The following is a 23,045-nucleotide window of genomic DNA, read 5'->3' as shown; positions in this document are numbered from 1 at the left end:
GCACATCCGGCGATAGATAGCTTTGCTTTTTTTGCGTGTTCGATACTTCGCTTTGCCACGGGAGCCCCACGTTCATTCTGATATCATCTGACGCAGCGCGGTTTTTCATGTGGCAATGGTTGTCGCGCCCGCGAGGGTAAAGCGGGCGCTCAAACCTCCCCGACAGCGGTTTGATCCTGCTTCCTTCACCGCCATGTAATCGGCGTTTGGTTGCGATGCAAACAAGAGGCGGATAGAATAGTGAACCTTCATTTCACATGCGTTGAACAGCTACCCAAGAAGCATTGCACTGGCGGCATGATGTCATGGAGCTTCTCTTTAATTGGCAATACGTGGCAATAATCCGCCAGACGCGCGCTCCCGAGCTGCGAGTGCAGTGCGTCGTCTGCTCGAGCAGACGACGCACCTCTGTTTGCTCGGAAATGGAGTTATTTGTTTAGTCAGCGTTACGAAAGTTTCTACCTGCTCAGAAGTTGGGGTGTAAATATCTAAAGAAATGTCTAAGGGTTGGGGCCTTTTAATGCTGATTTAAGTAGGAAATTATCAGCGCGAGCGCCTGTGCTCCATAGGCACACCAGCAGAACCGGTGGAGAGGATGGCCCCCAGAACTTGTGCTGCCCCTGGCAGCTGCCCTCTCTTCCGGTCACACTAAGCAGCCGCGCGCTCGCTGCAGTGCGGCCAGGCCGTCGGAGCAGCTCTCTTTCTTCCACCATGGTGCTGATTTCTGTATATGAACCACCAACATTTGATGGCCATATCAAAAGTGGTAGACAAGCAAACAAAAAAAGAAGCAAATCGGTCATGGACGTAAAATGAAGTGGTGGAAGTAATTCTGACGGCAATAGATTTGGCGCTAAAGAAAAACCACTGAAGAGACAAAAAGAAACCAACATGTTGGTAGGATGTAGATGTTAAAGAGGAATAGCAAGCTGCCAAGCAGGTTCCAGGGCCCATTGAAGAACTAAAAAAAGAAAATAGACTCTTGCCTGGACTTCAGCAAAAATGGGACGAATACAAAAACAAAAGCATCATGTCGATTTTTTTGGTACAAGAGAAAATTAATACTACAACTGACAGGTAGGTGGCAGATACTATTCGAAAAAACAGTAAGCAGGCACCTAGAAAGTTCTGGAACCATCTGAAGGCACTTGACGAGAAATCAGAAGAGGCATACTGCCATGTAAAGGATGAGGACGATAATGTACTGGAAAATGAAGAGGCCAAGCTATCGTTTATTGAAAGGGATTTACAAGGAGAATAACATAGCAGTGAAGTGGCAGGCCTTGGTTGGTGCAAAAAGAGTTGCAGTTAAAAGGGGACTTAGGCAGGCATGTCCTTTATCACCACTTCTTTTCATGACCTACATCAGAGAGATTAAACGAAAGTTAGAATCTAACGGATTGGGTTTTTTGATGTCATGGCGGAAGGGGGAGTGAATTGAAAACTAGCTGCTTACCGGGATTGATATATGCAAATGATACTGTTCTTCTAGCTGATGACCAGAAAAAGTTGTAAAGAGAAGCAGATTTTCTGAAATTAAAATTTAGCACGGAAAAATCTGGAATAACGATTTTTAATGATGAGCCCGGCACAATCACGTTACAAAACTTAGTTACCTGGAGTTTCGTACAAGTACATTGGTATTTGGATAAACGGTGGCACAGATTACTTGTGGGGTCACAGAGAGGAAATTGTAAGGAAAGCAAAAAAGAAACACTGCTGTCATGAAACATCGTGGGCTCTGGGGACATAACAAATATGAAGTTATATGAGGATTTGGAAAGGTGTAATGATACTATGCCTAACGTTTGTAAACACTGTGCTGTGCTTGGGATCTGCCACAACTTCAGCGCTTGAAATAAAGTAGAGGACAGTCGGCAGACTTCCTTTGGGGGTATATGGACTTCTGATGGGGCAGTCAAGATGATATGAGATGGTTGATGTTCGAAGTGTGGGAGACGAAAAGTGAGGTGTGCCATGAAGAACGGTTCAGGCAAATTAATGAAAAGAGCTAGGCAGCAAAGATTTTCAGGTACCTGTACTGGTGCAGTAATGATATGACATAGAGCAGAAGGATGGCTTGCAAATAAATACAGATCTCATGGGGAAAAAAGCGATGGAAAAATTACCTTGAAACAAAAAGTAAAGTCCCCAGAAATTTCCCATTGGCACAAGAGAAGGGTGGACAAACTAATGATGCAGCTTTATAGGGCAGCTAAGACCATAATTCGAAAGGAACCTTTTTTTGACAATTCCAAATGTAGTGGTTTTCTTTTCGAAGCTAGGGCTGGGTGCTTGAGGACGAAATGCTACTGGCAAAAATTTGACAGCACGAGTGACATTTGCTGCTGCGTGCAAAGCAAAGGAACGATTGAACACATTATTATGGAATGTGAGGCACTTCAGCCACCAATGCACGACGCTGGCATGGGGATTAGAGAAGCACTGCGATTTCGGGATGTCCGTGGCAGGCTAATTATGAAACTGTGGAAGCAAGTAAGAGGCGACTTGAGGATTGGTGGAAAAGGTCAAGGGAGTAGTGTTGGACTGCGCGGAGGAAATAATTAACCTAAAACAACATTGAGCACTCAACATATTACGAGCTAAGTGACACTTCTCACCACCCTGGTAAAAAGGAGATCCTAATTACTTGTTAATTAATAATGGATAATGATATAATAATAATTATCTAATAATTAAGAAAGGTATTAGGCAAGGAGACATGATCTCCCCAGTACTATTAACAGCTTGCTTAGATGGTGTATTCAGACATGGAATGGGAGCAGTTAGGGATAAGGGTAGAGGGAGAATACCTCAGTAACCTGCGATTTGCTGATGACATTGCCTTGCTAAGCAACTCGGGGGATGAACTGCAAATAACAATTGATGACCTAGATATGAAAAGCAGAAAGGTAGGCTTGAAAATCAATATGCAGAAGACCAAGGTAATGTTCAACAGCCTTGGGAAGGAACAGCAGTTTACGTTAGGTAGCGAAGCACTGGAACTATTAGGCGATTATGTCTATTTGGAACAGATAGTGACCACAGATCCGTACCATGAAAGGGAAATAACAAGAAGAATAAGATCAAGATGGAGTGCATTTGGCAAGTACAGATTACGACTACCAGCTTACCGATATCACTCAAGTGGAAAGTGTACAACAGTTGCATCTTACCTGTATCCACCTATGGGGCTGAAATGTGGAGGCTGAAGAAAAGTGTTCTGCTTAAGTTGAGGACAACGCAGAGGGCTATGGAGCGAAAAATGGTAGGGAATCCAGGTACAACGAGAGGAAGAAGGTGGCTTACATGCTATGAAGGAGCACTGAACAAGGGTAGAGGGGGGAAAGCCTCAGTTCGCAGGTCGAGCCAACATTTTTCCAAGTGGACTTGTTTTCGGCGATCATCACTGGCAGGGGTTTAAATACACTTTTGCTTCTGAAGAAGAAAAGCTGGGGAGGGGAAATGTGGGTGAGAAGGAAGTAGGTCAAGGAGTGTGGAGGGGAGGATGGGTGAGAAGAAAGTAGGTCATGGAGTGAAAAAAGATATATAAAAAAAACGTTTCTTCAGTATGTATTCTTCAGCCTGGAACCATGGATCCTGTGGCCTGCAAAAGAAATAAAAGCGGCAGTACCAGGAAAAACTACAATACGGGGTGGATGATTAGCCACCACTTAAGCAGTTCTGGTTCAGATACACCTTACTTCAAAGGAGCAAAGTTTGGATAAAGCCTGTGAAGCTGTCAAGGCATTACGCAATCCAGAGGTGTGCAGACTTAAATCGGGGCTCTACAAAACAAAGTGTGAACTGTACGAGTGCCGACAGAAGCTAAAAGCCGACAGAAGGATAAAGCATGGCTAAAGCTGTAGCTAGGGCAGGGGAGCACACAAGCTGGGTGAACAACCTAAGTGGTGTGCGAATCTAGTGAGCACCGCCTGCTAACGTGGCCGTTGCCTTATCGTGTATTGCGCAGGATTAACATGTATATTGCAGGTTAAAGAGTGCACCTTTCGGCACGGTTTCAGCATCGCATTATAAGCATGAAAAGACACAGGCAGATGATCATGGGTGAAGAAGAGTGAGGCAGTGCTTTTCGTTTAATCAGCAGGTGGACTACTATTCTGGACCGTCAGCGGATACTGAAAATTGAGATCAATGTCGCTTAAAGTGTTAAGAGGAAATAGCTGCAAGTGCGTGAGTGAAAGTGTCTCGGGTGCAACCGTATCATATGTCGCCGGCATGGCCCGGTGCTCGTGACACCTCGATCGGCAGTGGCGCCCCTGCGGCTGCTCTTGTCTGCAAACCAAACTACAACGGCAGTTTCATGACCATTGGAAGTATTGAAACTCTCTGGTAATGCTAAATTTTGTAGCTTGTTGCCATAGGTTGCTTGGTGCAACCAGAATGTGATGGTGTGCAACATATTGTCCTGTTATCTGCACTGCCTGCTGCAGATTTTTATGCAAGGCAAATAAAGAATTGGCTAAGCTGAGGAATGCCCTTCGCGTTTATTGGTGTGTTTTATTAATGGTGCTGCACCATTAGTTGCGGCATGCAAGCCAGGCCAAAAGAGGATGACTTCATCAGTCTAGTCTGGCACCAAAAATAAACAAGTGGATGTGAAGTATTCTCTCAATGTTTTGTGAAAGTTTCAGTGAGGAGTGCATTGAGCAAATGTCTGCATTTCAGGGTCTTTTTGGTACTTGCGCTTGACACCTATGCACTGGTTCATTTGGCTGGCACTCTTCCTGATGAAAAAACAATGGTGACCAGAGGCCGTTAAGGGCATTATTGAGATTTTTATTCTGAAAACCTCAATTGAAAAATGGGCAAGGTACATCTAAGTCCCCGAAGCAAGGATTTTTTGTGTGTGTGTAAAAAGTGCGAAACATAGGATTCGTACATCATCGTATGCTGATGCAAGTTGAGAGGTGTGAAGGCAATTTTAGCAATGTTGTTGACAGCAAACAGGCAAGTGATGTTGATCAAAGACTGTGTATTGGGCGGTTTACAAGCCACCTAATAGATTGGCAGACAAATTGCCATCACTCCTTTCTGTGCTCAATTCGAAGGGGACGAAGAGTCTTCAAGCACGAAAAGCACTGATGACAGTCGTGAGCATCGTAGAAACTGCTGTGCACAGTTAGTATTTCTAGAGCATGGGTTCTGAAACTAGGTTCTCCTTAGGTTCTCCGAGGCTTAGGTTCTCCGAGCTCCCACTGGACTTGATCCTCCTTCCCTGCGGCGCTCATATTCAAATTTTTGCTATGCTAGCGGGCCAGGCACAGTGCATATTTCCTTAAAACCCATTTCAGAGTGTTTTCTATTCTAGTTTGTTCTTGGCCTTCGCGTTACAGCGTAGGCACCGTCCACGTCATAAACCTTGGCATCGCACCAGGATGCTCTGTGCCGCTTGCACGTTTAGTTGCGACGGGAATTCCAACAGTGCTGACCGGCCCATACAATTATGCCTAGAATGTGAGCAAAAAGTTATAAAGGTGGCGTGCTTATTCGGTCTTGATTTTTATAGCCTGAAGAAACACTACAGGAAGAAAGACACAAAAGGACAGAAGCGCAGTGTCTTTCTTCCTGTGGTGTTCCTTCAGCGCTATAAAAATCAAGATCATGTACCAACTAACCCGTCAAAAAGTCCTTCTGCAGTTTATTCGAGTGCATACACTCGCATACGCCCATAGCCAAGTTAGCCAAACTAAGCCAAGACAGAAAAGTGCACATCTCATTGGAGTGAGAAATAGGCTTCTAGAAAAAATCTAATTCCCAAATGCATGAAAAAAACTGCTTACAAAATAACTGAAAGATAAAAGAAATCTGGGAGGGGTCCATGTGCACTGCCTGATTGGCAGTTGGAGACAAAAAGACCTCTTTCGAAGAGGAACCCGGTTTGGTGGCGAATAATGAGATACGGCAGGGCAACAAGGAATAATGATTGCAAGGAAAAATAAAAGCTTCAGTGCCAATACAGTGTTCAAAATTATGAAGTACTTTAGCGGCTAACATAGTGAAAGGAGGAAGCCCGAGTGCCGCATTCTGCTATGCAACTGGCAATAATGAGTAATTCATTATTTATCAGGTAATGAACTGATTAGTGATTAGGTAGGTAACTAATTTCTTAAGCAGTAATTAATCAATAATTAGCGAATTACTTTATTAATCATTAATAGGTAATTAATTAATTCATTAATTAGTAATTCATAATTGATTGACATATGGCCTTATAAGGCACGCATTCGCGCATGCTGTGGTGATGCTCTGTGATTGCTCGAGACCTCTATGACGTCATCCCGCCCGGCCAATCAGGACGCCACAAAAGCGGGACACATTTTGTCCACGACAGCATGAGCCATTAAAGGCTTTTGCCTTAAAAGTTGTGGTTATTCTGCGAGTGTATTGAATGCTCCCCATTGGGGCTGTGCAGGCCGTACGAGACAGTGGAGCCAGCGGAGGGCCCCACAGCGCGGGAAGTGGCCAATGTGCTGCGAGAGTGGCATCCCCTCTGGAAGAAGCTGTACCTGGTGAGTGCGCCCTGCTCAGTGACAGCAAAGCCTGCCACTTGATGGGCAAAGGATTCGATTTAGCTCGAAAAAAAGTACGCATTCTTTTCGTTGCTTGTTCAGCAAATACCACAGCCCCATAGGACACGCAATGTGGGCAAAAAATGGTCAGAAAACAAAACCGAGGCGAATTCACAATGGCACAGGAGAAGGAATAGGCAGATAACCCTTTCAGTCACTTCATACACAGTTTCAGTCGCAGCTTTTTCTGAAGGCTCTTGGTACTACAGTTGGATGCAACTTAAAGGAGTATGGACGCCATATAAGACAGTCCTGTCTATGGATTGCCACTTTGTTTTCGTCTATGACCTCTCACTAATCTATGATTGAATTTTATTTTGTCACAAGTTTTGGGTTTCGGTTTCAGCAGCCAAGCAATAGTGTGATGTTAAAGTTAAGGCTAGGCCACCTGAGGGTGGAAAACAGCGATATAATTGCCATTTATTTGCTTGTTGCAATTCCTGTTATTGAAGCAGGCTGGCTTTAAAAGCACTGTGGAGAAATCAGATGGCAAAGGAATGGCTATGTCGCTTTTTTTTCATCGCTCATTCGACCTAGACTTGACAACGCAGCTATTGCTAAGCTGTGTAAACTGAAACAGATGAGAAAAGAAATTCGATTATAAGTTGCATATTTGCTCAATTCTAAGCACCCCTTTTTTCCCGCAATCGAAAAATCTAAAATGAACGCTGTCCCCTCTGCCCCCTTTCTTGGCAATATCTGGGCGAGACAGGGGCAGGAAATAACAATTTACGTGGCAAACATGTTTGGTAAACGTGATTGTAGTTCTCTTAATTTCTCTACATGCTCGTTCCAGCTTAAATTATGGCTGTGAAACAAGTGACACCCGATCAAGCAAGGTGTAGCTGAGTGCTGCCAGGACCACATGAAAGCACACTTACACAAAAAGGTGCAGTCTTTGTCAAAAGTATACGGCTTAAGAGGTTCGCTTCTAAGCACTGCAACGTGGCTGCTGGCCGCAGTACTGGAATGTGAATGCAGTCGAACCCGGATATATCGAACTCGAAGGGGATCGTGAAATAGTTCAATATATAGATAATTCGATATACAGAAATCGGCCTGGGACGGCACTTACGATGCGAAAAAACAATACCCTATTTGTCACGTAATCAATCCACTCACATAATGAACCCACCCTCCACTTTTGCACCCGAGAATTTGGAAAAAAAAAGTGTTAAGGCCAGCTCGCTTACAAGTGATTGAGGGATCTCAGCAACGAGCGGCAGCGACAGAGCGAAAAATTTCCAACTTGTTGGAACTGAATCTTTCTCGCCGCTCGAGCCACCGCGGCAGCTCAAAACAAGGTTTCTGTGTCCCCGTGGCGAGGAGTCTTCGCTTGCATGTCGATGGCGCGAGTCACTCTCTCATCCACAGCTCATTTCTTGGCAGCGGGCCAAGATGCTGCACAGCAATAACGTCATGGCGTGTTTATCTTTTGATAGCTCCTGCGGTGGCGGGGAGCGAACTTATGGCTGATTGCACAAGCCTGGTTCGATTTATCATGCCGCCCTTGAGCGGACGTAGTCCACTGCCACAAAATAATTAAAAAGCGTGATAGCTAGACGCTGTTTGACGCGAAAATTGCTAAAAGCCGGTGTCATGATCGCAGCTGACCGCATCCTTTCGTTGATTCATACATGCAAAAAACGACTCCCGCAAAAAAAACAAAAAAAACTGCCGCCTCTTAACTTCCCGCAGCCGCTATATCTTACGCTACGCCGCGCGTACAGCACAACAATAAGAATGAACGACTCTCGTAAAAAGAAAAAGAGAGAGAGGGATCTGTCGTTTCTTAACGTCCGTCGGCGCCATAGCTACGTTAGCCGTGGCGTGCAGAGGGTTCGCAACACGCGTTGTAGAAAGCGTCCGACGTTCTGTCTGAAAATGGGCTGAGCTGGCTTGGCGCATGCGTAGCACGTGCTACTGCGAACGAAGGCCGGAAGAGAGGAAGGAGAGAGATAGCTCGGCAAAGGAATGGTCACACCCTTGCATTTTGCCCTATCGCGTTTTTCCCCTCATTCCCACTGGCTCTCTCTGGTTCATTCTAGCACACAGCTTGCAAACGTCATGTGCTGGCGCGCGGGAAACGATAACGCAGATGCGCGCACCTTTGGGGAATAGGCGCGGCGCTGCCCTAGACCAGCCTTCACCGAACTGTCCCCTCTCATTCCTTCCGCGCGTGGCTTGAGAACATCACGCGGCAAATGGCCGAGGGTGATGCGATCGTCTTTGGGGAAGGCACACTTTCCAGTGCGTGGTGCGGAGTTCGATATATCGAACGACCGGTGAAATTGAGTTCGATATATGACGCGGATTCCTATACTTTTACATGGGATTTTCAAGGGGATATTCCGTGAGTTCGATATAACCGAAATTCGATATATCCGGGTTCGATATAACCGGGTTTGACTGTATAAGCTAGAGAAGAATGATGGCAAGATTTGTCATCTACGAGATTTCAAACGTTAGAATTGCTTTACGAGCCAAGTTACTAAGCTTAGAACAGAAACCCTTGGGCCGTATACTTTTGGCAAAGAGTGTATGCTTAGATTCGCATTGCAAACTTTTTTCAAAATCTTTTTTCGAAAGCAGGGTTGGGGTGTTTAGAATCGGGGGTGCCTAGATTAGCAATCATAGGTAAATGTCATGTGCTGGTCTGCGTACAGTTATGTGAATTCCTCTCTTACAGAAAGTAGTCTATTGTTAAGGCTTTTCTGCCTATCTAAATGGCTAACCTTCAGTGAAAATTACATATTCTACGTAATACCTATTTGTATTTCAGAATTAATGGTAGTCAAATTAATAAGTATTTAGTTGCAAGTCTCGGAGGCCACGCAAAACAAGAGCAGGCAGCTGGTGACCTCCGGTATTGCTTGTCGCCACGTCGGTCATTGCAACAGTTAGACCATTCTTCCATGTTTTACCCGGCTTTATTTTCTGTCTCTGTTTTGGAGGTGTGCAGCTGTGGTGTCCTATAGCAGGGGTTTTTCTTTGGCCGTCCGGATGCACCTACTAGTATGAATGATCCGTGGCAGGACTGACTCACATTAGAATTAATGGACTTTTTTTCATATAATACATGATAGACTTCCATGGAGCTTGTTTGAACCTAGCAGTGGAGTTTGACTTATACTAAAATTCTAAATATTCAGGTTCGACTTAACTAGCTTTCACTCAAGGAACAAAGCAAATTATTGAAATGAGGTATTTTGTTTTCCTCATCAATAATTTGCAGAATCATTTTTTTTTTTAGTGCAGTATATTAGTGCACTAACTTTCGTACAGGAGAAAAGTAAGCACAAAGGAGACAAACACAAGGCAGGAGACAGGACAACACACTTACTTTTGTTCCGTACGATCATAACCAACTAGCCCAGCAACAAGTTTTACTTCTGCAGCAGCTTTCCAGCTTGCAGTTTGTTTTAGATTGTAACTTGCAATTTTTCGGCATTCAAGTCTGCTGAATGTCACATTTAAATGGGTCCCTGGCCCTATCAGAAATTGACCTACGTGTCATCAGCTATTGCTTAATGTCTCGTCAACGCTTGTTTGCAAGTGCTTTCATTCAAAAGCAGGATGAAAGCCTTGGCAATCAAGTGATTCTCTCTAGTGGTTTCTCCAACCAACCAGGAGGAGGAGGAGGAAAAAATTTTATTTCACAAAGAATTTGATGACTGGCCTGCTCAGCTGTCATTTCTCTTTGTTCTTTGGTATGGGGCTTGTCAGTTGCAGTACTGTCCTGACTCGAGCAAAAAAACTGTTGATGATCTTGTGGTTCAGCCTATAGTTGTCATACCAACAGTGTGTGACCGGCATCCATACCTTCACTAGCCAAACACAACAGTGCTTTTCATTCCTGATTGTTACACAAAGTTTTACTTTGAATGCACTATTTCACACAGTTAAACCCAGTCAAAAATGTTTTCTTGCATCTGCTGAGCTCGCGCGAAAAAATAACAAACAATCAGCTGCAGCACAGTGGTTTGCAATTTTCCGTGTAAAGCAAACCAATGGAGGCAATTAGCCTGCATGTTACACTGCCAGACACTGGGCATTGCGCGTCAATATCTCCATCAACTTCCTACTTGGTTTAACTATGTTCAGACTCTGTAGTCTGGCTTATTTTTGGCACCACAGGCCTCAATGAGTCTGCTGTTCCTGCACATTTCTCTGCAGCCTGCACTGCAATGGACTAGAGTGTGTGTATGTGACAGCAATGTTTCAACATGAGGAGAAATGTGTTGAAGCTGGACAGGGTTAGGATCCATTGAAAATTTGTGGCAAATCTGAGTTTGGTCTCGCTGTCTCTCACGCATTTTGTATCGCTGAGCGTTTGAATGCCATTCACGAAGTAAAGCAAGTCCTTCAGGCAAAAATAAGCTGATTTCACTCCTAACCACTGGGCCACCCCGCCGTGATGGCACAGTGGTTAGGGCGCTTCACTGCTGGGTCCAAGGATGCGGGATTTTCATGGAGGTGAAAATCTCCTGCATGCTCTGCTATGTCAGCGCATGCTAAAGAACCTCAGATGGTTGAGATTTCCGGAGCCCTCCACTACGGCGTCTCTCATAGCCTGAGTCGCTTTGGGACGTTAAGCCCCACAGACCAAACCAAACCTACCCATGATCCATGACTTTCTGGGCTGCAGGAGAGGGACACTGAGCGGTTCATGGCGTTGAGGCAGGCCATGCGTGACCTGGTGGAGTGGAGGCGGCAGCTGCTGTCGGCGGCGCTCACCCAGGACCAGGAGCGGGCGCTTTGCCTTTGTGCGGCTGCCCGCATCGACAGCGGCAATCGGCTGCTAGGCCTGGCCAAGGTGCCTCGAACGATCGGAGTTGGCGTGGCGGCTGACCCAGATCGTCTGGGACCCGTCGAGCTATTTCGGGTGCACACGTCATCCTCCACGGCGGATGAGGTGGAGTCCCCTGCGGTGCCGGCTGGTGCTGGCCCCCACTTGCGCCTCTCCCTGCGTCATGCGGGTGCCAGCAGCCTGGAGCTACACTTTGCCCTCTACGATTTCCAGGCAGGGCAGTTTTTTAGGTAGGGATGTGTGACCACTGTCGTGCTGTTGCCTAACCTTGTAATTTGTGCGTACAGTCAAACCTGGATATATCGAACTAGGGTTGAGAAGGGGTGAGAAGGACAGTCTGTCACTCTAGCCAGTCGCTCTGAAGTAACAAAACAGTGGCTTGTAGGTCTTGATGGCAGTTCACTGCTGGGGCCATGAAGCGAGGAATTTATACTGTGTTAAAGGGCGACGATCAATGCGGTCCAGAGCACAATGCAGCGTTTGTCTGTCGCTCGCACAGGAGATGATCGATTGTCTGCTTGCATCTGCATCTTTCACAAACGCAGCTGTCGGCCATCCCCATCTGTGAAGCGACATCCAGTTATAGACGGCACAGCAGTGTTGCTTCGCTGCATGCATACGGAAGGTGAAGAAAATCCCATGAAAAAGTATTACATTGTTATTTGTGTTTATTGAACTGCCACTAATGGAACATTTGATATATCAAGCTGTGCACTGTGCCCCTACAAGGGGCGCTTCTCCTAATGGCCCTTTCATGGTAACTTTGTGTGCATTGAGCCAGGTTGGCTGAGAGTCCTTTGGCAGGGCTAATGCTATAAAATTGCTTAAACGTTGAGTCCACTTCAAAGCGGCCTTTGGCATAGCATGCTTATTTTGATCAAGCCACTGACGTTATGCGGGGAAGCCGGCCTGACTGATGGATTGCGGTGGCATTTGCATAGGCCTCCTTTACAGCTGAACATGATGCAGGAGGGAGCTGTATCAAAATTTAATTGAGTTGTTATTGTGTTTATAGCGTGTAACAGTGGCAGGATTGGACCTCTCCTGATTGCAGAGCCTTCTGCAGCTTTGACATGAGCCCCTGCTTCTACCACGTGGTGTGAGATGTGAGCAGCGCCACATGAAGTAGCGTCCATTGTTGCCCCCTTTTTCAATTCCAGGTGCTGCTCGGTGTGTGGGTGCATGCGCATGCTCCTCACAGGTCGGTGTGCTGCCAGTGTGCCGAAGGGCAGCACGTACCGTATTTAGTCATGTATAGCCCGCACCAAAGTTTGAAAAAATGTGGTTAAAAAGTGGGGGTTGAGGTTATCTGCAAATTAATTGCAAGAGGGGGGGGGGGGGGGGGGGGTTGGCTACGTAGCAATGCGCGGGCTTCCCATGGTCTGCTGTCCCCATCGTCATCGGCACTTGTCGAGCCAATACGGAGCCAACAAAAGGCACAGGCAAATCCACATCCATAGCAGTCTAGTTATTCTCGGTGCCATTGGTCACGCTTCGTTTACCCAGCTATTGTTGGGCCTTTTGTCACGTGCTGTTTCAACACCCAGTCAACCCAGTTTACACTGTTGGCCTGCTTTGTTTTGGCACCATGAGTGCAACTTGGTGGACATTTTTCACGGCGAAAGAGAAGCTAAAGATTATAGCCAGTGCCGAAGAAATCCGCAACAGAGCTGCAGCAAAACAACATGGTGTTGGCGAGTCCTGCATTCGCGACTGGAGGAAGAAAAAGGGAGTCTTGAAACAATGAACCGGGACAGGCGAGCGTGGTCTGAAGACTGGCTTGTAACCCCCCCCCTCGAGACGCATCTTGCCAAGTTCACTGATGGGCAGAGGAGTCGGGGCCACCATGGAGGAAGAAAAAGGACTAGGAGGAAGCGCCGCGGGAGGAAGTGAAGCCTTGTCATAAAAAAATATAATGGAAAGGATCATGGGAAATTAGCCGTCACATGATACGGCAAGCGGTAGCCGGTTTCGGTTGCGGTTTCGCACCCTTCGCTCTGAAAAAATGCCTTCGCTACGTGACGCCTGCGCTAGAAACCTGAGACGCACGCTGCGAGCAGGCGATGGATGAAACTTTGGACCTTTAGACGGGCCGATCCCATAGGGGCTGCCGCCACCACACAGTGCACCCGTGTATTTCGCGTGTATGGCTGGGTGCCATCAACTGCGCCATATGAAATGCTTGCGGGGCTCGGCGTACAAAGACAGAGCACGAGAACAAGAAGGACGAGAGGACAAAGCGCTGATCATCGCTTTGTCCTGTCGTCCTTCTTGTTCTCGTGCTCTGTCTTTTTGTGCTGAGTCCTTCAAGCATGGAATCAAACCAACTAGTTTGACAACAAATACTGCCATATGAAATGCTGCGTGCTAGAACTACACGGATATACCTCTCGGGGCTGTCGCTCCAACGGTGAGTATTATGTTATGCGCACTCCTCGATAAACGAAACGTTTGTTTGTCAAGGCATGTGCATGTATTGTTCGAGAAGAAAGTCATTTGTTTCATTCAGGAAATGTAGACCTCAAATACACATTATTATCCTGAAGCCCGTTCCCCAGGCATGCAACATTATGTCGAATTCATAGTCTTCCTAATAAAACCGAAGATGAAAAGGCCACCTGCAGTCTTCACCAGTGTGCCTATAAACAAGTACTACAATGCAGCATTTGTAAACAAAGTAACATGTGTTACGACGAGACGCACAACATTTGGCAGCCCACTCCGGTAGGCTTTCCGCTAGGACATCCAAAATCACTAAAATATACCATGTACCCTGCTGCTTTTGAGTCTGGCAACTATGTTAGCTAAATTGCCAAGAATCATTGCGCGCAAGACAAGGGAGCGTCGTCAGAGGAGGTTGGCTTGCGGAGGCTGCGCGCGCTCCCTCCTAGTTTTTTTTCTTCCTCTATGGTGGCCACGCTGTTTCGACAGAGATGACTGAAATGGAAGCCCTGAAGCTGGCCCAGGAAACGAACATTTCATGCGAGTTTCGTGCAAGCCATGGATGGCTTCAGCGCTTTATGCCACGACAAGGATTTTTGATGCTACGGCGAACAATAGTGTGAAAGCATCTTCCTGGTTTTTGGTGAGCTTTCAATGATATGTCATCGGTCTTCGGAAGGAGCACAGCTATTTGCTGTCTCAGGTGGAAAGGGATACCGGCCGACATGATGCCTAAGAGCTTCAAAAAAATGCGCCACCAGTTACAGCTTCGATGGTTCCGAGGATGATTATATTTTTGAGAGCGGCGATTGAAGCCTCAGATGGTAGCAGTGAGAGCGGCGACGATTGAAAATCGGATTACCAGTGATGTTGTGGCGATCGTTTGAACAAATGTTTGAACAAATGTTTGAAAATGAAATGATCATCAAGTGTGCAGTTGTGCATCTTTCTAGTGCTAAGTGTTTTTTTTTTTTTTTTTTCAGATAAACATGCGGGTTGAACGCAAGGATTTTTTCTGTTATCGCGCAGTTCAAAGTTGGGAGTGCGATTTATATGCAGGAGTAGGGTATACGCGAGTAAATACGGTAGGTGCTGGAAGCACGCCAATAACGTGGGCACATCATATTCACGCTTTTGGATTGCAGAGGCACTCATCTCTTGCCGTGTTTTATATTTCAAATAATCGATATATCAAAATAGTTCATGATTCCTTTTAAGTTCGATATTTATTTATTTATTTATCATCATACCCACAGCGCCATTCTCTGGCACTACAGGGGGGGGGGGGGGTGGGTTGAAAAAGAAAAAGTATACAAATTCTACTGTGCAAGCAGGTGGCTACAAAAAAAAATGAAACGTTCAGATAGAAAGAACACAGAATTATTATACACAAAAAATGTCACAGCATGGAAGAAAATGAATCATTTAATAATAGGACACTACTTCCTCAGACAGCTTGTTCCATTCGGAAATCGTTTTCAGGAAAAGACATTTTGAAGAGGTCAGTCCGGCATCTGTATTCTTTAATTTTAAGTGAATGATCTCTCCGTAAAGACACATAATCAGGGTTGACTAAATATTTCGTTCCATTTATTCCAGTTCTTGAATGAAATCTATTATGAAATAATTTTAAACGCAGAACTTTCCTACGTTTTTGATGTGAGTCCCAACCCAAAGCTTTTTTCGCGCTAGCTACACTAAAATAACGCCCATAGTTCAGAACAAGACGAATGGCCAAATTCTGAATTCTTTCTTTCTTTTGAATGTCAGTCAAGGATTTCGGGTCCCAGACTGTGCAAGCATACTCAAGTATGCTTCTAACGTTCGTATTATACAGCAGTTCTTTTGTCCTTAAAGGAAAAGTTTAGCGTTCCGTCTCAGGAGGCCTAATATAGACAGGCTTTGGCAGTAACAAAATCCACGTGACGATTGGACTGCATAGTATGTGACGGTTTGACTGTATAGTACATCCATATCCATGTTGTGACTGAAAACTGCTTTCGAAGTCCCAGTTACGTACTTCTTTTGACTGATTCCTATAATACAGCTGAATCCGGATACAGTAGAACCCCGTTGTTACGTTCCTCACTGCTGCGTTTTCCCGGCTGTTACGTCGCTTTCATCCAGTCCCAGCATTGCTCCCGTAGGGTCTAATGTATAGGCTCCCAAAGCATCGCTGGGCGGCGCTGTGGCTCCTGATGGGCAACGCCATCTGTGGCAGAAAAACACACACTGGGGCGCTGCCGGCCCGGCTCGCTGCTTTCACGACGTGCTCCGCGCGTTTTATCTCGAACTGCACGCGCTCTGAAGCGCCCCCGCAGGCTCATCGCGACATGCCGCCTGCATTCCATCTTGATGATTGGACAACCTGCCGCGTATTTCCATGGAGGAAACGTAATTATAAGCGAGAAAATTTTTATTCACGTCTGCACTGTAGAGCAGACGACAGACGGCGATGAGTAAATATTGATTGTGAATGCGTTTCCCACGTTAGCGAAAACATAGGAAATTTATCTCGAGCTATGTAACTATATTGTCGTATATATGTTTAAAAACTGCGGAAGTATTATCAGTACTCTGAAATAAAGCTGCTCGCTTGTTGATCATCGTTTGGCCTGTAGCATGAGATCTATACAGTCGAACCCGGTTATATCGAACCCGGATATATCGAATTTTGGTTATATCGAACTCACGGAATATCCCCTTGAAAATCCCATGTAAAAGTATAGGAAATCCGCGTCATATATCGAACTCAATTTCACCGGTCGTTCGATATATCGAACTCCGCACCACGCACTGGAAAGTGTGCCTTCCCCAAAGACGATCGCATCACGCTTGGCCGTTTGCCGCGTGACGTTTTCAAGCCACGCGCGGAAGGAATGAGAGGGGACAGTTCTGGACAGCGCCGCGCCCATTCCCCAAAGGCGCGCGCATCTGCAGTTATTGTTTCCCGCGCGCAAACACATGACGTTTGCAAGCCATGTGCGTGGTGTGCCCATTCTTTTGCCGAGCTATCTCTCTCCTTCAGCACGCGCTACACATGCGCCAAGCCAGCTAAGCCTGTTTTCAGACAGACGTCGGACGCTTTCTCCAGCGTGTGTTGCGAATCCTCTGCACGCGGCGGCTGACGTGGCTATGGCGCCTGCGGACGTTAAGCGGCGGCAGCTCTCTCTGTTTTTCTTTTTTTTTTCTTTTTTGCGAGAGTCATCCTTTCTTATCGTTGTGCTGTAGGCGCGACGTAGCGTAAGATATGGCGGCTGCGGACGTTAAGAAGCGGCAGGCTTTTTTTTTTTTTTTTTGCGGGAGCCGTTTATCTTTACATGTATGAATCAACGGAAGCACGCAGTCTGCTACTGCGATCATGACGCCCGCCCCAAGCGCGGCGTGATGAACCAGGCTTGTGCAATCAAGCCATCACGGGCACTCTGCCAAGTTCGCTCCCCGCCACCGGAGGAGCTATAAAAAGATAAACGCGCCCTGCCGTTATCGCTGCGCAGCATCTTGGCACGCTGCCAAGAAATGAGCTGTGGATGCGACGACCGAAACGGGAGTGACACGCGCTATCCACATGCAAGCGAAAACGCTCGCGATTTCTGCCGCAGAGACACAGAAACCTTTTATTGAGCTGTCGCGGTGGCTCGAGCGGCAAGGGGGAGGCAGTTCCAACAAGTTTGAAATTTTTCGCTCTGTCGCTGCCGCTCGTCGCTGAGATCACTCAATCGCTTGCATGTGAGCGAGCTGGTCTTCGTGCATTTTTATTTTTTTTTTTTCAAATTCTCGGGTGAAAAAGTGGAGGGTGGGTTCATTATGCGAGTGGATTGATTACGCGACACATGCGGTATCGTTTTTTGGCATCGTAAGTGCCGTCACAAGCCGATTTTTGTATATTGAATTATCGATATATCGAACTATTTCGCGATCCCCTTCGAGTTTGATATATCCGGGTTTGACTGTATACGGTTTTGTTTTTATTATTACGATGTTACTAAAGCAAATCTTGCAGTAGAAGAATAAGCTATAGTCCGAAGGAGACGTTTCTTCAAAGGCACGAACGCTAGCAGTCTCAAAAGCACATGCGTGCTCCGCGCGCTGCATGCGACATAACCGGCTCGCTGGCTCGGAAGGAAGGTGAAATCCAAGCTTGTACCACAATCGTGCTTTATTTTGGTTCTTATTAAATGATTGTGCTTCATTTATATTTGGTTTGCATTTACGAAACCTGTGATGCGAATATAGGGTGCTCCGTGCGAGTAGTGTCAATCGAGCCATAACTAGGATCGCTTTTGTATTGCTTTTCCAACATATTTTTGCTACGAATAATAATAACGTTGGTTCATTTATTGGCCAATTTGTGGAAATCTGTAAAAGTGGCTCAGCCAGGCATGTGTTCCACTCCCCCCTCCCCCCCCAAAAAAAACAAAAACAAAGAAAGAAGGCCTCATTCCTAGATATTTTCTTGGTCGTAGAGTATATTCACACATCATTGTCGATCGCGGACGTCGCACGCTGGATATCTGTTGATTTGGTTGCTTTCAGAACACTCGCAAAGCAGGGAGAGAGCACAGATAATTGGCAAAGCAAGACACGCGCGGAGAGAAGAGCAGGATAATCCTCCACCCTCTTCGCTTCGTATACATGGTGTTAAACCATTATACTCTTTTGATGCCTCTCTAAGATGTCTTTGTCAACTGTCGAACATTTCTGAGTTTATGGAGAAGGGGAAAATTGGCCCTTTTCGTTTCCACAAAGAACGCGAGACTTCTCAGAATGCTGTCATGCGGTTGGAAAGCAGGTCTTGTGGAAACGCTTCCAATGAAATCTGCAAAGTTCCACACGTGAGCCTCGTCTTTTGGCGCTTCGCCTACTATTCTGGCTACCCATGACACAATGCTACTTAGTACCTCCGTTTCGCATCAGCGGAAGTGTTTTTGTATCGCCAAATAACCGCCAGGTGCAACTGGATCGCCGCACGTGCACAGGAAGCTAGCGGAGCGTCTGCTTCGGCGACGTCCCATCGTTTCACATTTGGCCACCATGCCAGGAATGCGGCGCTGCCATCGCGCGGCGAAACTTGAGCTTGGGTTCCCTATTGGGTACCTCGTTGTTACGTTGTAGCTGTGAAAACGTTCCCGCATGATACGTCGCAACTGGTCACCGCGAACCCGCCTGAGGCAACGCGCGCCGACCACCATTTTGACTTTTGAAGAGTCTTGGCTAGGCTTGACTATGGAATTAACTTCAAGAAGCCGCACGCGAGGTGGAGAGGCCGCCACTAGATGGCCATCTGCCTCGTGAACGTCGGCTAGGTGGCGTGCACCTCCACCGCCCGATTCAAAGAGTTCAGCTTCATCCATCCATCCATCCGTCGAACCAGTCCACGACAAAGCCAGTCGTGAACCAGTCGAACTAACCCTTGTTCTTTGTATCCGACGATCGTGATCTGACATTCTTCGATGGCGTCGCGCAAGCGGAAGCTGCTTTCCCTCCAGGGAAAGCTGGACGCACTCAACGCTATCGACAGGCAGCCAGCGCGGAAAAGAATTGATATTGCCAAAGACTTTGGTCTGCCACCATCGACGTGTAACAGCATTGTCTCAAAGCGTGCCGAGATTGAAGGCAGTGCCGCGCTTTTCGGCCCGAAAGCTAAGCAGGCTCATGGGGCCAAGTATGGCAAACCTCGACGAGGCTCTTCTGACCTGATTCAAGCAAGCTTGCGCTGCCGGCGTCAACTTTGATGGCAGCATTTTGCGCGAGAAGGCAGTGGACATCGCCGATAGACTGGGCATCACGGACTTTGCGGCGTCGAATGGCTGGATCGACCGTTTTCGGAAGGGCACGGCATCGCGTACAAGACAGTAAGCGGTGAATCAGCAAGTGTGAACTTGGCAACAGTCGACGATTGGAAGGCCACACTATCTGCTATACTAATTGAGGGCTATGCACCTCGTGACATCTACAACGCCGATGAAACGGGCCTTATTTTTCGGGTGCAGCCGTCGAAGTCCCTAAGCCTGAAAGGAGAAGCGTGTCACGGAGGCAAAAACAGCAAAGAGCGATTGACGGTGCTCCTTTGCTGCAACATGGATGGTTCCGATAAGTTAAAGCCATGGGTAATCGCCAAATATCGGAACCCGCGGTGCTTGAAGAACACTCACCTGCTGCCATGTCACTACAGAAGTGACAGTCGTGCGTGGATGACGTGTTCGTTGTTCGAAGAATTTCTTCGCTACTTCGACAACAAGATGGGATCCCAGTGCAGGAGTGTTCTCCTTTTTCTAGACAATTGGGCTGCCCACCCAAGAGACCCGCAGTTTCTTCGGAACGTCAAGCTTGTGTTCTTCCCACCGAACACTACAAGCCATCTGCAGCCGCTGGATGCCGGCGTCATAAAGAACCTGAAGCATTCCTACCGGAAGTGTGTTGTGAAGCGCTGTCTTGCGCGTATTGATCGTGGACAGCAGCCTACGACCATTTCAGTGCTTGACGCTATCCACTATGTCGCTTCAGTGTGGGCTGCAGTGGCCGCATCAACTGCACAGCACTGCTTCGCGCAGTGTGGCTTTTGCACGGACGGCGAAGGGTAATTTCTTGGCACAGACGCTGGGGAGTCGGAAGCAGCCTTTTGCAATCAAGAGCTCACTGAGGCGATGGATGTGCTGGGTGCCACGGGGCTCACATACGACGACTATGTCGCAGTGGATGCTGCCGTCGTGACATCGGAGTGCCAGAGTATTGGTGACGAGAGATTGCAAAGAAGGAGTCGTTTATCAGATTCCACTCTTGTGCGGACAACAGTATGTAGACCAAACAGGTCGCTGCTTGAATGATCGCCTTCGTGAGCATAATCGCAATGTTAAAAATAAAGTTGATAGAGATGGACAACTAGTAGCACATTGTAACACCTGCAAAGATTGTATGCCGCACCTTGACAAGTGTTTTGTTGTTGGGAAAAGTAAGGATAGGCGCACCCGAAAAATAACCAAAGCAGAAGAGATAGCCAGATTAGGAAGTGCATGCCCGAGTACCCCCTCTGCTAATCTTTCAAAAAAGAAATAACTTCCTTCGATCTTGCTGATTCTGTGCATGACTTGTGAGATCACGACGATATACTGTGTATATATAGAGGTGCCGTTTTTTCCAAATAAAGTTGTTGGAAGTTAGCGCTGTGTGTGTCCTCTCGTTCTCAGTCCCTCGTCTTGTGTGCGCTAGAACTTGGAAGTGTGAACCAACAAGCCTAAATTTCGACATTATTGGAGAGCCCATTTTGGAATGCGAACAGTTGCAGGGATGATTCGGAAGACGAATTCAGCTCTTCAGACTTTAGCACTGACAGTGAAACTACGTCAAACCAACCTGGAACGTAGACAGCCATGCCCCGATAATTGTCGCCCGCTATCGATGGTTGAATTTTTCCACTTTCGAAGCACTTCTTGATAAGTGGCGTCATTCAGTGGGAAATAGAAGAACCCTTCTTTTAGTTTTATTTTTTCCGCAGTGCTGCGCCCACCATCAAGAGCAGTTCATGCGGAGTGCTTGAAGTCTCCCTTGCAAAATTGGGTTCAAGGGACAGCACTCTGACGTCCTGACCTTCAGGGACGTACATGTTGTTGCGTTCTCCCGAGCACTTAGGTGGGCAGAGGGAGCGAAGTTTCTTGAGCTGAAGTTGCCGGAGGGCTTCAATTGTTTTGTCATGTTTCGGCTTGGTTGCCTTATGTTCTTTCAGTCAGAAGTCAGCGCCTGTGTTGAGTGCTCTTTCTATGTCTGTCGTCTTTTTGCGTTACATTCTCATGCAGCCTGTAATTCAGTGTTATCTATATGACTAGTCCTAGGCTGTTTGTTTAGACACACAAGGAATGCTACATCATCATCATCATCATCAGCAGCAGCAGCTTGACTATACCCACTGCAGGGTGAAGGCCTCTCCCATATTCCTCTAGTAAACCCGGTTTTCGTGCTAGCTGCGTCCACTTGACCCCTGAGAACTTCTTAACCTCATCCACCCACATAACTTTCTGCCGCCCCTGCTACGCTTTCCTTCCCTTGGAATCCAGTTTGTTACCCTAAACGACCATCGGTTGTCCTCTCTTCGCACTACATGTCCTGCCCATGCCCATTTCTTCTTGATTTCCACTAGATGTCATTAACTCACGGTATTTCTCTGACCCACTCTGCACGCTTCCTATGTCTTAATGTTACCCCTACCATTTTTCGTTCCATAGCCCTCTACGTTACTATATTTATTATATACATACTATATTTAATATATACATTAGAAACACACACGCTCTTAACTCTTATGCACACATTCACAGGATATGAAGCCTAGAGCAGACGCCATCTTGAGATAAGTACATGTGCTGATCTCAAGATGGCGTCTGCTTTAGGCTTCATGTGCTGATCACAAGTACCGTATTTACTCGCATAATGATCGCACTCACGTAATGATCGCACCCCTGAATTTTGAGGTCAAAATTCCATTTTTTAAATTCCCCGCGTAATGATCGCACCCCGAACATGGAGCCGCCTGGTGGTTGATCTGCAGTCATCCCGCAGCGAATGCATTCCGACGAGTTCCCAACCTAGTCTAGTAACGTTGGAGTTCCCATGATTCCATGCTTTGCGGCGTTTGCCATTTTGCAATTCGGCAGCGTCGTAGCGTGCTTTGTGTTTTTGTGCGAGTTTACGCCATTTCACCATGGGGCGGTATGCCAGTTACACCGCCGCGTTCAAGCTCAAGGCTGTTGACTATGCACTGGGGCATGGCAACCGCGCTGCTGGTAGGCATTTCGGCGTGGACGAAATGAGGATACGCTATTGGAAGAAGCAGCGCGAGAAGCTGATGGCTACGAACAAGACACGGCGGGCTTTCCGTGGACCCAAAACGGGCAAGTTCCCTCGTGTTGAGGAGGCGGTCCTAGAATACGTGAGGGACCTGCGCAAGGATGGTTGTGCAGTGTCATTAGAAATGATACAGACGCAGGCGCGCACAACTGCCAGGAAGCTGGGAATCGCCGCAAAGGATTTCCGCGCTAGCTCCGGTTGGACGACTCGCTTTATGCGACGGAATGGACTTTCCCTGAGGTGGCGGACGTCGTTGTGCCAGCGGCTCCCAGCCGCATATGAAAGCAAAGTGATAGACTTCCATCACTTTGTCACTAGGCTTCGCGAAAAATGCGGTTACCTCATGTCGCAAATTGGAA

General features: G+C 46.9%; 1 protein-coding gene across 6 annotated transcripts in view; it reads left to right on the top strand.

The window, feature by feature from the left end:
* Positions 1-23,045, top strand: part of spg (dedicator of cytokinesis spg) — a 430,105-nt gene that overhangs the window by 56,435 nt on the left and 350,625 nt on the right. For all 6 annotated transcript variants that reach the window (XM_084607325.1, XM_084607299.1, XM_084607317.1 and 3 more), the window contains 2 exons: positions 6,437-6,533; positions 11,242-11,633. In XM_084607325.1, the coding sequence (XP_084463451.1) occupies positions 6,437-6,533; positions 11,242-11,633 (489 nt within the window). The remainder of the gene's footprint in view (positions 1-6,436; positions 6,534-11,241; positions 11,634-23,045) is intronic.

The sequence above is a fragment of the Amblyomma maculatum genome, chromosome 1, assembly GCF_055883805.1.
Source record: "Amblyomma maculatum isolate TAMU_Amacu chromosome 1, ASM5588380v1, whole genome shotgun sequence".
NCBI lineage: Eukaryota > Metazoa > Arthropoda > Arachnida > Ixodida > Ixodidae > Amblyomma > Amblyomma maculatum.
This window is presented reverse-complemented; position numbering and strand designations above follow the sequence as displayed.